The sequence below is a fragment of the Hipposideros armiger genome, unplaced genomic scaffold, assembly GCF_001890085.2.
Source record: "Hipposideros armiger isolate ML-2016 unplaced genomic scaffold, ASM189008v1 scaffold_93, whole genome shotgun sequence".
Lineage (NCBI taxonomy): Eukaryota > Metazoa > Chordata > Mammalia > Chiroptera > Hipposideridae > Hipposideros > Hipposideros armiger.
Genome location: NW_017731443.1, coordinates 2,572,233 through 2,585,831, shown reverse-complemented (window position 1 = coordinate 2,585,831; position 13,599 = coordinate 2,572,233). Strand labels below are relative to the sequence as shown.

Sequence of the window (13,599 nt, the reverse complement as noted above, 5' to 3'; positions counted from 1 at the left end):
GGGGGTGATGCCTCAGGAGGGATGTACACATACGTAAGTGTATGAGGCTGATTCTGTGGGACTGAACCCACGTGGACTTATGTGAATCTGAGTGTGTGCGTGCCCTTGTGCGTCTTAACAGCTGTGTGTGCTCACCTGTGTGTGGACACCGAGTCATGGATTTTACTGGTTCTGAATGCGTGTGTATGGCCTGAGGGTCTGAGGATGTGTGCCCTTCCATAGGCAGCTGCATGGGCACCTCTGAGCCTGTGCGTAAGGGGACCTGTAGCTATGAGCACTTGTGCGGCCAATGTAGACCTGAGCGTGTATGTGCACCACTGTGTGCATGCCTTGAAGGATCTGAGTATGTGTATGTCCAAGCACATGCATATACATGGACGAATGAGCCTCTGTAGGTCTGAGCAAAGGCGGGCCTCTGAGGCTATCCACTCGTGGGCCAGTATGGGAGGGGTGCAGGTCTGTGAGTCCTAATGAGTGTGTGCATGTGTGCAGACCTCTGAATCTGGGCACACATGGCCTACCTCTGAGAGTGTGCACACGTGTACCCTGTGAGTCTCAGCATGCACGCCTCTGTTGGAATGGGCCCAGGATGTACCTGAGGACATCCCTTTGATGATGTGTGTGTGCGTCTTGGTCAATGTGAACATACGTGCAGGTGAATGTAGGTCTGAGTACGAGTGTATACTTGAGTGGAGTTGTGACACACGCACTTTGATGAGCCTGGGCACCAATGTGCACTTCCCTGAATTCACGCATGTGTGTGTGCATGTGTGCACCTGCGCCTCGGTGAGTCTGAGCACATTGTGTACATGGCTGCTCTGAGCATGCACACATGCATCTGCGATTCTAAAACACCTGTGAACAGCTGTTAAGTCTGAGCATGTGCGTAGGATCCTATGGTCTGAGCATATGAGTGTGTCTTACGCAGATGGATCTATACACACACGTGTGCCTGTGAGCCAAGTGTGGATGTGGAATTCTGAGTCTGAGAACATGTACATGCATGTGCCTCGGTGGCTCTGGCACATGTGTACATGCTCAGGCCTGAACATACATGTGTATTGCAAGTGGGTGAAATACACAAGTGCTTCTACAGGTCTGTGTGTGCATGATTCTGAACATCTGGTGTGTGCCTCACAAATGTGTGTGCAAGCGTGACTCAGCAGGTTTACATGTGCATGAATGTGCAGCTCTGAGCACACACAAGTGCCTTGGTGCATTTAAGACATGCTGTGCATGCACTTTTGTGCAACTGAGCACATGTGTAAGCATGAAACTCGTAGGTCCGGGCAGGCGGGCACCTGTGAGTCCACATCTATGTGGGTATATTTAGAGCTCTAAGCACACATGTGCAAGACTGTGGCTCTGAGTACACGTGTGTGAGGCTGAGTACACTCTGTGAGGCCGTGCACGTGTGACGGGTTTGTGCTGCTGTGGGTCTCAACAGCTGGTTTGTGTGTGTGGACTTCTGGGGCTCTGAGAACATGTGTGTTTCTTAAGGTCTAAGCATGTGTGAGCCTCTGCTGGTCTGGGCACAAATGGCATGTGTGCTTCTAGGTCTGAACATATATATATACACATATATATATACATATATATGTATATACACACACACACACACACACACACACTTGTGGCAGTGGGCACACGTGAGCTTGCTGGTAGGTCCGTAAACGTGAGCATGGATGTAGATGTGCGTGACTCTGGTCAGACACATGTGCAGATAGATGTGTGTGTGTACATATGTGTGCCTCTGTGGGTCTGAAGGTCTGAATCTGTGTGCACTTCCTACATGTCTCAGCAGGTGCAAACTCAGATCCCTACAGGGGCCAGGACTGTAACACAATGTGTGGGTCAGGCAGGCTGAGAAAGCGAGGGGTGATGGGTCACACTACAACTAGACAATGCACGGCCTCCTTAAAGGCACTCACAATACCCTTTTTGGCTGGGTTGCCAGCCTCAGGTAAAATAATCATGTTAGATGATGGTCTCACCAAGCTGGAGGGAGAGGGTTTGGGGCATGGGGTCTGTGGAGGGGCCCAGGTCATGGGAAAGAGTGGAAAGGTGAACAGGGATGATCCCAGGCTTCGCACCTGGACCCAGGGAGGAGGATCTGGCAGGTGGGGGGGATGTAAACACCCTGGGCTCAGCCCCTGGGCAGCCACTGTCTCCAGCCAGGCTGCCTCCACTTCTAATGCTGACATTGGAGACCAAGGAGGCCTGGCCCTCTGCTAGAAGAAAAGCCTCCCTGCACTGGGGGCCCAGGAGGGGCCCAGGTGGGAGTGGCATGGTCTAGATCAGTCTGGGGAACCCTGGAGTCATCTTGGTCCTTGCCTGGCCTCCCATCAGGATGACAAGAATCCAACTTGAAGCATTTCAAGTGGCGCGAGTGTGAAAGTGCAAATGTGTGATGCTTGTCTGGGGGGACAGACAGCTGTGACTTCCATCGGTTTCCTTCGGGAGCTCAAATGTGCACTCTGCCTTCCCTCCCCCCTTATTTTTAAAGTCGAGTGCCAGGCTGGCTCACCAAGCTTTCCCTACCCCCAACTTGTATTCCTCTTCCATCCTCAATCCTCCCATCCCGTACTTGGCCCTTTTCCCAGGTAGATCATTCCAGCAATCAGTGCAGCTCTCTTCTCCCAAAACAGCCTAAAAGAGCTCGTCCCACCTGTGTACACACCCAGTCACACCCAGTCCCCTAACAAGACTCGGGGCTGGAGAAGGGAAGCTAAAACCTTGCTGGACAGTGTGTGGTCCTGGTGGGGCCCACTGTGCACTGCATGTCTCTGCATGGTGGCCATCTGGCCCAATACTCCTCTCCGCCCAGGGTCCAGGGAGAGCACAGACTCTTCTCACCCTGGCAGCTCCCACCCCAGAGTGCACAAACATCCTGGCACATGTGTGCAAACGTGTGGTGGGACCAAGCAGCACCCTTTCCTTATGACCCACACAGCCCTTTGTCCCCAGAGCCCTGTCCCAGGTCTCTCATAGGGCCATCCATCCATCACAGCCACTCTGGAAAGCCTGGGCTAGAGGTGCTGTGTGCACCTACAGGAAACCCCAGGAAGTGACTAGTCAGAGGGGATAAAGCAGAGTCGAGGGGGAGTTCTGCTTCGAAGCTGTCAGATGCCCAGAGCCTCCCAAAGCAATGGTGGAGTATGAGGGTGCATCCCTGAGCCAATGAGATGGAGGAACAGCCCCCAACAGAGGGGCTTCCCCACAGTCTGCTCCACAAAGCACAGGCCTTTGGCTGTGGGTAACCCATCAGCCTGAGGCTCCCCTAATTCCCCAAGGGCCCAGGACTGCTAGAAAGAACCCCCTCAGCTTTGATCTACTGGGGGAGCACAGAGAGCAGTCAGCCTTCAGTCTCTGGGTCTGGAGGCCTGTGCCCTAGAAATCCTCCTGCTCTTGGTCTCTGAAACCTGGGCTTCTGCCCCAAGGCACCATAGTCCTCGCTCCACCCATACCCCTTCCATGGTTACAGCCCACTCTCAGCTTGAGCGTCTCCTCTGAGGCTGGCAGATCTCCCGAGTCCACCCCCAGGTCAGATTCACAGGATGGACCCAGGTCACACTGCCCACCTCAGCTGACCACATCACCTCCCCAAACCTGCAGGTACCTGCCCCAACCTCCAGCCTTCTGGTAACAGCAGCCCAGGTGCCACTCACTGCAAGGTAACAAGAAGTCTCTGGGAACCCAAGCAAGGGATGTATGCTCCCATGGCCTCATCCAGGCTGCCACCAGGGCCTGTGCTCCCCTGCCGGGAAAGCGGGCCACCTCCAGTCCTTCCTCCTTTCCCACTGCCAGCCTCAAACACCAGGACCTCAGCTCCTCTCAGCCACTCCCCCTCCCAGCTCAGACGAGCAACCCTTGCACCCACTGTGCCACTCCACACCCCACACTTCTCAGTGGGCATTCAAGGCCCACCCCTGCTTTGCCAATCTGATCTCTCTTGGGTGCTTCACTACTGACTCCAGCTGGAAGGAGCAAGCTTGGGATGCCACCCCTCAGGAAGCCTGCCCTCCCAGCCCTGCTCTCTTCCTATCACAGCTCTACCGCTAGAAATCTGGGCCAGACCTCAGGTCCCAATCTCCCCAGCGGACCACATGTCTGGCCAAAGGGCACCTCCCACCCAGTTCACTGCTGGGCATAGAACTGCTGTGCAGTAACTGCCCCAGTTTAGCCTGGCAGCCCTGGAAGAATGTCCAGCCACCTCCCTGAGACTGGGGATGAAGAGGGTTCAGGATCCAGCAGAGACCTCGACGAGTGACCATGAAAACACCAGACTCAGGGGCTGATGGGAGTTGCAGTTCTGGACCCAAAAGCTGATGGGAGTTGTAGTTCATAAACCTGCATTTCCCCCTCTCCCAGGACTCATGGGAGCTGTAGTTACTTGTCTTTCTAGGGAAAAGTCTCCCTTTTCCCCTCCCAGCATCCCTTGGCCCTCAACCCCAGGACCCCAACCCTCACTACTTCTAAAGGCCAGGGCACTAAAAAGCCAGAAACTGCCTCTCTAGAGGGCACCTGAGGAACCTGGGGGGGTGGGTGGGGAAACGGAAGGAAGGGAGAGGAGCTATCAGGAAAAGCTAAGGCCTGGCAGTAGGCCCCTTGGGCTTGGGCCAGTGGCAAGGACAGTCGCCCCCCTCCCATCAGCGTCGCAGTGGGCCCCGGGGCAGGGGAGGGGGGAAAGGTACTCACCAGTACTGGGCTCACACTCCTCCAGGTCCTCGTCATCGCTAGGACACTCAGCCGAGGCCACCAGGAGGTCATCTGTGTTCTGGGGGTGAAAGGAGGGGTGGGGACAGAAGAGGGTTCCAGGGTGGGTCAGCAGATCCCCACAGCCACCTCTTGAGGTGTGGGAAGGCACACGGGACGGGGCCCTGGGCTGAGACACACACCCTGGTCCATGCCCCAGCTCTCTTGTTGTTTGGTGGGTACCGTGGCCCTCCATGTCCCCCGGTGCAAAGGGAGACTGAACAGCACCCGCCCTGCAGTGGCTCCCCACAGCTCCTGGGGATCAATGAGACAGCGGCATGTCCAGACAGCTGGGGAGACTGGACACCGGACCTGGAGCCTCAGGGCTGGAGCAAGGGGACCCAAGACATGAGGAAGACAAGGCACAGGGGCATCTGGAGTACAGCATGGGCAGTGGGGAGGCAGGACCTGGTGGGGGGCGGGTTCTTGGCTCCAGCCACACTACCCATCACCTTCATCTCTCTCCCAACCCCCTTCCCCGAGCTGGGAAACCAGGCTGCACACAATAATTAGGGCTGTGGTTGTCATGACAATGGGAGACGACTTTGTCAGCATTTTCTTTCCTCCTGATTGCAAAGAAAGAGAATCCCCAAGATGAGTGAGTATAAGGGGTGGGGGTGCTCAGGGGGTGTTAGGGAAGAGACCCAAGGAGGGAAACCCAGAGTCCAGGCAGGAAGGGAGCCTGAGAGACTGCAGGGTGTGGGGAGAGGGCCGGGCTAAAGGTCAAGGATAGAAGTCTGGGGTGGGGAAGGTGGGGAAGGGGTGGAAGGGGTGAAAGGATCACATCCTGTCTCCTTCCCACTTCCTTATAATTCAGACACTGCTGCCCTCACCCAAGGGCTAGGCAGAGCCTTGAGGACCCATTTTTACCCTGTATCCTTGCCCTCTGTGGGGGCTTCTCCTGCATAGCCATGACCCCTAGGGTCCCACCCTTCTCTTCCGCCTGGATGGTCTGCCCATCACCCTCCCACTGAACCTGGATGGCCCTTCTGGCCAATGTTTGGCGGGCACTAGGTGTGGTGGGTAGAGCCAGGCCTTTCTCCCAGGGCTCCCCACTCCTTGGAGCAAGGCCGGGTATTCAAATCCCCTGTTTTCTTGGCAGTAAAGACAAGAGGGGAAGGGGGTTCAGGCTTATCTCTCTTGCCTGGATGAGCCTATCAGCCAGTCACAAGCCCCCTGAAGCACAGACTGGCAGAGATAAGGGGACCTGGAGCTCATTGGGCCCAGCCCTCATTTTCAGAGGCTGAAGGCTGGCTAACGGTGGAGGCAGGACACATCCCCATGGCTGCCCCCAGGCCCCTCCCTCACCCTGGGAGGACAGAGGTCCCTCCAAGCCCAGAAGCCCAACAGCCATGGAGATGGGGGACAGAAGTAGTTTGGGTAGAGGGGGCAGGGTGACTAATAAGGTCCAACGTGCTAGGTACAAGCCCTCCTGGACGAACAATCTTTCGAGGCAACCATTAGAAAACCCGGCTGGGCCCCCAGTCTGCCTCAGTAAGTCACACATGCTGATAGCTTTGACCAGCAGGAAATCCAAGCCTGTCCTGCCCCAAGGGAGCCTCATTCCCCAGGTACGGGCCCCTCCAGCGCGGGCCTAGGTACAAGAGAAGATAAACTCCAATCACCCGGGCCTGACCTGACCCAGGGAGAGCACCTGAGCAGATGGGGCTGGCACCGGGGAAGGCAAAGCTCCAGGGGGCTGTCTGTACCCACCCCCGCTCAGGCCCGCAGTAAGGACACGAAGGCCAGCCAATGGCAGCACCTGCTCAACGTCACACGGAGAGGACTCGTGAAGGCAACAGGCCGGACTTGCAGTCCCAGTGCTGGGGCTCCAGAAATCAGAGGGAGGCTGCTCTGGCCTCCGCCAGTCTCCAGAGAGCGGCTGCCACTGCCAGGTGAGCCTCTAGCCCCTCCAGTGCTGCCACCTCTGTGCCTGCCCAGAGCGGTGCCATCCTGCTTCCATTTGTCTCCCACTCACTGCCCACAGTGCCGGGCATGGCTTTTGTTACGGGGTGGACAGCGGGGGTCATTTCATCCTCACCCCAGTCCTGACTTCCCCCCTCTTGAGGGGGGGGCGTTGTCTTCGCTGGCCTAGCTGAGGTACCAAACTGCCCCTCATCTCTGAGAGTGGTCCCCCAGCGGCCACCTCCACTTCTGTGACATCCCTGGTCACCAGGGCGAAGGACATTTGGTAAAAGGAGACCTTGCCCATCTCACCCAAACCATCAGGACATGGACAGCAATTCCAGGACCCCACCAGACCCCTGGATGCCACAGTTGCTATGCAGACATCAGCTCTGCGCTCCACCCGAAGCCTTGCCACTTGTCCGCCCGCCGGAGGGGCCCTCACCTGGGTGGTGCTGTCCCTCAGCGTGGGGGAGCGGCCCCGGCGTGTGGTGGTAGTGGCCATGGTAGTGGTGGTCTCCATGATGGTGGTGGCCATGTCGGCCAGCAGGGTGGTGGCCGTGGTCTCCGCACTGAGCAGCACGGACGGCCCCTCCCCGACCAGGCGCAGGTGGCCCTCGGTCCGCACATTGGGGTCGCTCTCGGCGGCCAGCGCCAGCACCTTGAGCCCATTGTAGTAGAGGCCGGACACCTGGCCCTGGAAGGGGCGGCCCTGATCCCGGCCCCCAATCTTGATGGCAGCCTGGCTGTTGAAGATGGTCAGCTGGCGGCCTGGGGGGGAGGGCAACGGGCGAGGGTGACAGACAGAGGAGGGACAGACAGCAGGTGGAGACCAGAAAGGGATGGGGAGAATAGAGGGGAGCCAGGGGAAGAAAGAGGAGTCCAGGGGGGAGCCAGCAGGGTTTGGGGGGAAGAGGGAGAAACGAGGAAGGGGCAGACACCAAAGGGAAAGTCCTTGTCAGCCACAGTCCCCAGCCCAGCCAGGTAGGGACCCCAGGGGGAAGGGGGCCCAGGGCACACATGGGCTGGGAAGGGAGCCAGCTCCCCACTCTCCCCACCATGCTCATGCCTCTGACCTTCCCATCCCCTCTCCTCTCCTGCTCCAGGGGCATCACACCCCCCTTCTTTCCCTTCCCTCAGTTTGATCCCCCATCTTCTCCTGCTTCCCCCAGCATCCCACACCCCATGTCCAGCCCCAAGCCACAGAGCCCTCAGAAGCAGCAGATAGAGGAGACAAAGAGGCAGAGATAAAGAAGGCGACTGCCAGGCCGAGTGGTCAGTGTGCGTCAGGGCGGGGAGGGGGCCAAGAGCAAGGGGCGGACAGGACAGTGCGTGGCGGGAGGACCGCGTGCGTGAGGCTGGGAGCAGCCACTCAGACCCCACTCTGCCCTCCCGGCCACCACCGGGCCCTCTGACATCTGGCCAGGCTCCCCTCTCTCCTCCTCCCCTCCAGGCCCAGCCACTGCCTGGGGGTCTGGCCCTGGAGAACAGAGGCCTTCTTCCCCAAAAGGAGGTGCAAGCACAGAGATGGAAAATGTTAAAGGGACCTTTCTTCGCTCGCTGACAGCCAAACAAACCCACTCCAGCTCCAATCTCGTTCCTCACTCAGCAGTTACACCTCCGAATTCCCACCTGGGTGGGGTTTGGCTGTTCTGTTTGGTTTTAATGGATCTGGGGGTCGGTTTAACCCTCTGAGTTTGTTGCTTTGGTTTGGTTTTTAGAAAAGATATTTATTATGTTTAAGTTTAGATTTAACTTTGTTTTTGGTGTTTGCTTATTTTGGGGAAGGAAGGGGGCAGAGGAACTATTACATTGCCCCCTGCCCCCGGGGCCTTCAGCTGCTGGCGCTGGCGGGGGTTTAGACCTGGCTTAGCCCTTGTTAGCCTCTGGTTAGTGCCTCGTTAAAGATGTGGTTTAGAGTTAGGTGCTTGTGAGCCCTGCCCCCAAAACCTGGGCTGAGGACAGTCCAACTTGTGAAACCCACACTCTCTCTGGAAACACGGGTTCCCCTGCGCGACACCCACCCTTCTGTTGGCCTCTGGCCGATGACCGGCCACGGGTGTGTCTGCTCAGCGGCTCTGCTCAGCCTCTCTTCCTCCAGCACCCTCCCACTGCCCAGCCCCTCACTCAGCGCTGGAGCAGCACCCCCATCTTACAAATGGGGGACCTGGAGCCCACAGCAGCTGAGAACCTGTGAGTGGCAGCTGCAACACCAGACCCCGAGAGGCCCTTGAGGACCACCAGGCATAGGAATTAGGAGAAAAATGAAGGGGAGAAAGGACACCTCCGTCAAACAAGCTTGGGAAGCAAACATTTCACAATTAGACAACATTGTTTCTTTCTCACAGGACTTCTCAGAGCCTTTATGAAACAATGTCCCTGTGCATCTCCAAGAGGAAGAAACGGGACTCAGCATTTCCCAAGCTCATTGCACAAGTCTCTCTATTGTGAAGCATCTCGTGGGACTAGGGCTTCACAAGTCATGTTTCAGAACTGGAAAACTGATTCATTCGGTAACTACTGAGCAGCTACCATGTGCCAGGTGCTGACAGTAAACCAGTCCCTCCAAGGATGCCCAGGTCTGGCTCTCCAATACTTTCCTGCTCCTTATTTCGTCTCATCCTCGCAGCACCCCTTGTGAGGTAGGCTGAGCGGGGATCATGGTCCCTGTCTTCCCCAGAAGGGAACTGAGGCTCGGCAAAGGGAAGTCTTGACCAAGGCCACCCAACACGTGGGTTCCTCCTTCCACAGTCGGGGAAATACTAGAATACTTAACCCAATCCTTCACTTTCTAGAAGAGGAAAATAGAGGCCTAAAGAGGTGTGACCACGAAGCTCGTGAAGGGCAGCTGGGGTTCCACATCACCCATCCAGACCACAAGTCCTCCCCCTCCCCCCAGGGCCTGTCCTGTTCTCCCTACCCTGGGGTCACAAGTTGTCCCAGCCTCAGCCCAAGCTGCTCCCTTGGCCTCTCTGATTCCCGGAGAGGGCGGTGGGTAATGAGGAGGAAGCTACACAGGTTAACAAACCTGGCCCCTGTGGTCCCACCCGCCATGAACTCCTCAAAGGGTTAAAGTTCGCCCCGCTGGAGAGAGCAGCCCAGTGTGGCTGGGGGCTGTAGGTTTTAGCGATGTCTGTTACAGTCCCTTTAACTTTTTGTCCTGTTATGGATTTATCACATCTGGTTATCAGCATGTTTAGTCCCCGCTGGCTGTGTGGGGCTGGAAGTGACATTTAGGGATTTTAGTTGGGGAAGGCCCCAGTGGACATTTAAAAGCACAGTTATCAGCTGGTTAGGTGGCGGTTTAACAGTTCTACTTCCCCCCTAGAGTTTAGCCTTAGAGGTACAGAGCTCGCCCCCTCTCCAAAGGGAATGGGATGGCTTTGCCCTTGGCCCCAACTTCCCTTGGTGACAAGTGGCCTTCTCCCTCACACCCAGTAGCGCCTCACCACGTGCAGCCCCATAGCAAGTCCGTCTCTCTCCTTCATCAGCTCAGGGGGCACCGAAGCCCTCGTGGGACGGTCACCTCTTGTCCTTTCTCCTAGTCTCCCCCCAAATCCACTACTTCTAAGGGGCCTTCTGACCACGGTGGGCTCATTCCAGGGACAGTGGCCCCACAGCCACTCTCTTGGGGGTCTTTCCAGTAGGACCTGAGGCCCCCCACTCTCCTTTTCTCCTCAGATGAGCTTGGTGAAGCCTGCCTAGCATCCTTTGGTCCTGGTCAGCATTTCCTGCTTCCCAAAGTTTTCCTGTTTCTCACGCACTGTAGCCCTCAGCTGTGCCTTTACACAACCTCAGAGCTGACGACCTCCCTCCCAGCCTGCTTTCCAGCCTGCTTTACTGGAGTGGTTCAGAAATCTCATGGGTTATCCTAGTCCCATCAGAGGTTTCAAAAGAGGGGAGAACTCTTCTAGAAAAAACCCCAGCCCCGGCCCAGAAGCACCCCTCTAAAAGATACAGATGCCTGACTACAGAGAGAAAGGGGGCAACCTGGCGGGACAATCGTCCCTTCACTGGGGGGGGCGGGCGATGGGGAAGGCACGGATGGGGAAAGAGAGAGCTCTGCACCTTTAAGATAGTGTTTTTAAAGTTAATTAATTAATTAATTAATTAATTCTGGTTAATTACCTTTGTCGAGCAGCCACTCATCTACTACTCGACCAAGCCGGTAGGGGATTCTCTGTCTAGCAATCGCCAGGCGCTCGTTATCAAAGTTTCCTTGGAAAAGTTTAGAAAGACAGTAGGTTTCTCAGGCGGCGAAGTCCAAAGGAGTTAGAAAAGTAATTATGCATTTCTCAGGAGACTCAGAGTAAGCAGCAACATCCAACGGAAAGGGGGGAAGGTCTACCCAAGGCAGGAGAAGAAACGCTGGGTCCCCGGTCCTCCCATCCCCTCCCTAGGCTCCCATCCAGAGCCAGCCCCACCCTGGGGGCAGGAAGGACCCAAAGAAAAAGACAGGGACAAAGAAGTAAAGGAAAGGGGACAGGACAGAAAAGGCAGCTGGAAGGTCAAAGGTCAGAGGTTAAACAGGTTTATCGGTGCTCAAGCTGTTGGCCCGGCTTCCTTTCCCCATCCCAGAGTGGGGAGGCGGGCAGGGAGGGGCATTTAGCAGGTTTAAGTTAGGGGGTAGGAGGGCTCAGTGGCCCAGCTGGTTACTGCGTTTAGAGGGTGGTTTAGAAGTGGGAGGGACGGGTTAAGCGAGGGGTTTATGCGGCATTTAGGGGGGGGTGGCCCGGCACACGCATTTAACAGTGAGACTTAAAGCACTTCTCCAAGCTGTCTCAGCTCCCTTTACCATCCACGCGCCGTTCCCAGCGTCCCCTCATCGCCCACTCCGCCCCACTGCCAGCTCCCACCCGCATCCCCCGCCTGCAGGCCCCCAAGCCCACCACCGCTCTCATGGCAGGCGCTTCCAGTCTCTCAGCCTGGTCACTCACTGCCCCCTGCCTATGGGCCCCACTGCCGGTGACCTCACCAGTGAGCGCGGCGTGGCAGTGGGATCTTCACCCCGCAGCCCCGCCCGCCCCTCTTCCCTTCCCTCCAGAGTCTCCGGTGCCTTCTCACCTCCTCTTCCTCCCCGCTTTTCCACCCAGGGTTTCCTCCCTACAGCCAGCCCCAGCCCTCCGCTGCCTGGGGGCACCTCCTCTTCTCCCCCATCTCAGCTCCATTCTAAGACCCTCAGACTCCCCTCTGCTCAGGTCCCGTCTCCTTTCTGCCCGGCTAGGCTAACCCGGCCCAGCTCCTGACTCCTCTCACTCACAAGCCTTTCTCCTTCAGGCTCTTCCCCACAAGTCCTAACGCCCACCTTCTTCTCAATGCTCGCTGGCCATCTGGATGCACCTGTTCCTCTCTCCACTCACCATTCTGCAGGCCCTGGAGACAGGGAAGGAGGACGTGTGTGTGCGCGCGCGCGCGCACGCGTGTGTGTGCGCGTGTGTGTGTGTGTGTGTGTGTGTGTGTGTGTCTGGCTGTCTATGGACAGGGCTTTGTCAGTGCTTGGCAGTTCTGTGTGCTCTTCCTAGTCCATGGGTTGTGGGTGATCCCAGTCGGCAGCCATGGAAATGGAAATGATTTCCTTTGGGAGTCTGGCCACACCCCCCCATTAAAACCACTGCACACTGTTCAATAACAAGCACACTGTGTGGGGGGCAGGGGCACTTCCCCTCTCATCTCCCACTGCACAGCCGAGCTCGCCTGCCCGGCAACGCCTGGGCCTGCGCCTGCCTGTGTACACCTCCCATGAACGAGCACACCCCATGTCCACGTGTGCATGGTGGCGCCTTCCTAGGTGCTTATGAGGCAATGAGACTCTGCCTTCCCTACAGAGCCAGGTCACTCATGTTTACATCGAAAATGCATCAGTTATTCGTTTAGTCACTCAATAAACATTTCTCGGATGCCTGCTCTGGTCCTGGCGCTGGGTATTGGAGATGGGAAGATGAAGGCCTGGCCCTTGCCCACCAGGAGCCCCAGCCAAGCGGGGAAGCCTGGCAAGCAACCAGCAGTGTTGTGTGTTCTGGCAGAGGTAGCTCAGGGCAGCCTATCTTGGGGATGGGGGTGGGAGGGGCCGAAGAAGACAATGGAGGAGGAGAGGTGGAGCAGCCGGAAGGGGGTCAGGTGGGGAAAGGAAGGGAGGGGGAGCGCAGTGCAGAGGCCGACAGGCAGGAGGGCACCAGGCAATCAAGGACCTGCCTGTGCTGGGATACTTTTGTGTATATATTTGTCCATGTGTGTCCTGAGAGGGCAGGAAGAAAGTACATCTGTCTTATTGGAACACAACACAGTTCTAACAAAAGCTTTGTTAGCTGAGCCCTTTTTCTATGCCACGCCATTCTAGTGTTCCGTAGGTTGTCTCAGGAATTCCCACTGTATCGCTATGAGGTAGGTGTTATTCCCACCTTTAAGAGGTGAAAACTGAGACTCAGGGAGGCTAGATGACTTGTCCAAGGCCACATAGCTTGTCAGTAGGACATCCAGGATTAAAAGCCAGGCCCTGCTGACTCAAGGTCCCTGAGCTGTGTCTCTGTGCTTCCTAACCGGCAGGGGCCCAGGCTCTCCGCCCACACACACTGCTAACCTGGCCTGCTGGTACTGCTGAGGATGACACCCAGCTTGTGTAGACGATCTGCTCTCACCATGCACACAGGCAGCCACCACTCTGCAGGTGAGGGGGCACCCAGCAGTCTGCCCTACCCCCAGCCAGGAGTTCCCGAGTAGGCATGGCTCCTCCAACCTGGCCTCTGGTCTGTTGAGCTCCAAGGGGAGACGCTCTGGACCTGAGCCCTGGCTTGATGTGGTCAGGCCTTCATGCCCCCTCATCCAGCCCTGTCCAGCACAGACTGATGTCTTCACTGCTACAAAGGTTGCTCTGATGTGTGTGTGGCTGAGAGAGAGAGACAGAGAGAGAGAGAGAGAGAGAGAGAGAGAGAGAGAGAGAGA

General features: G+C 56.9%; 1 protein-coding gene across 31 annotated transcripts in view; it reads right to left on the bottom strand.

The window, feature by feature from the left end:
* The window catches only part of NRXN2 (neurexin 2), a 104,043-nt gene that overhangs the window by 7,836 nt on the left and 82,608 nt on the right, over positions 1–13,599 (bottom strand). For 22 of the 31 annotated variants that reach the window (XM_019645391.1, XM_019645392.1, XM_019645393.1 and 19 more), the window contains 3 exons: positions 10,789–10,878; positions 7,106–7,431; positions 4,699–4,777 (listed from right to left, as the gene is read on the bottom strand). In XM_019645391.1, coding sequence (XP_019500936.1) covers positions 4,699–4,777; positions 7,106–7,431; positions 10,789–10,878 — 495 coding nt within the window. The remainder of the gene's footprint in view (positions 1–4,698; positions 4,778–7,105; positions 7,432–10,788; positions 10,879–13,599) is intronic. The other 9 variants (XM_019645394.1, XM_019645395.1, XM_019645403.1 and 6 more) reach the window with 1 other exon arrangement.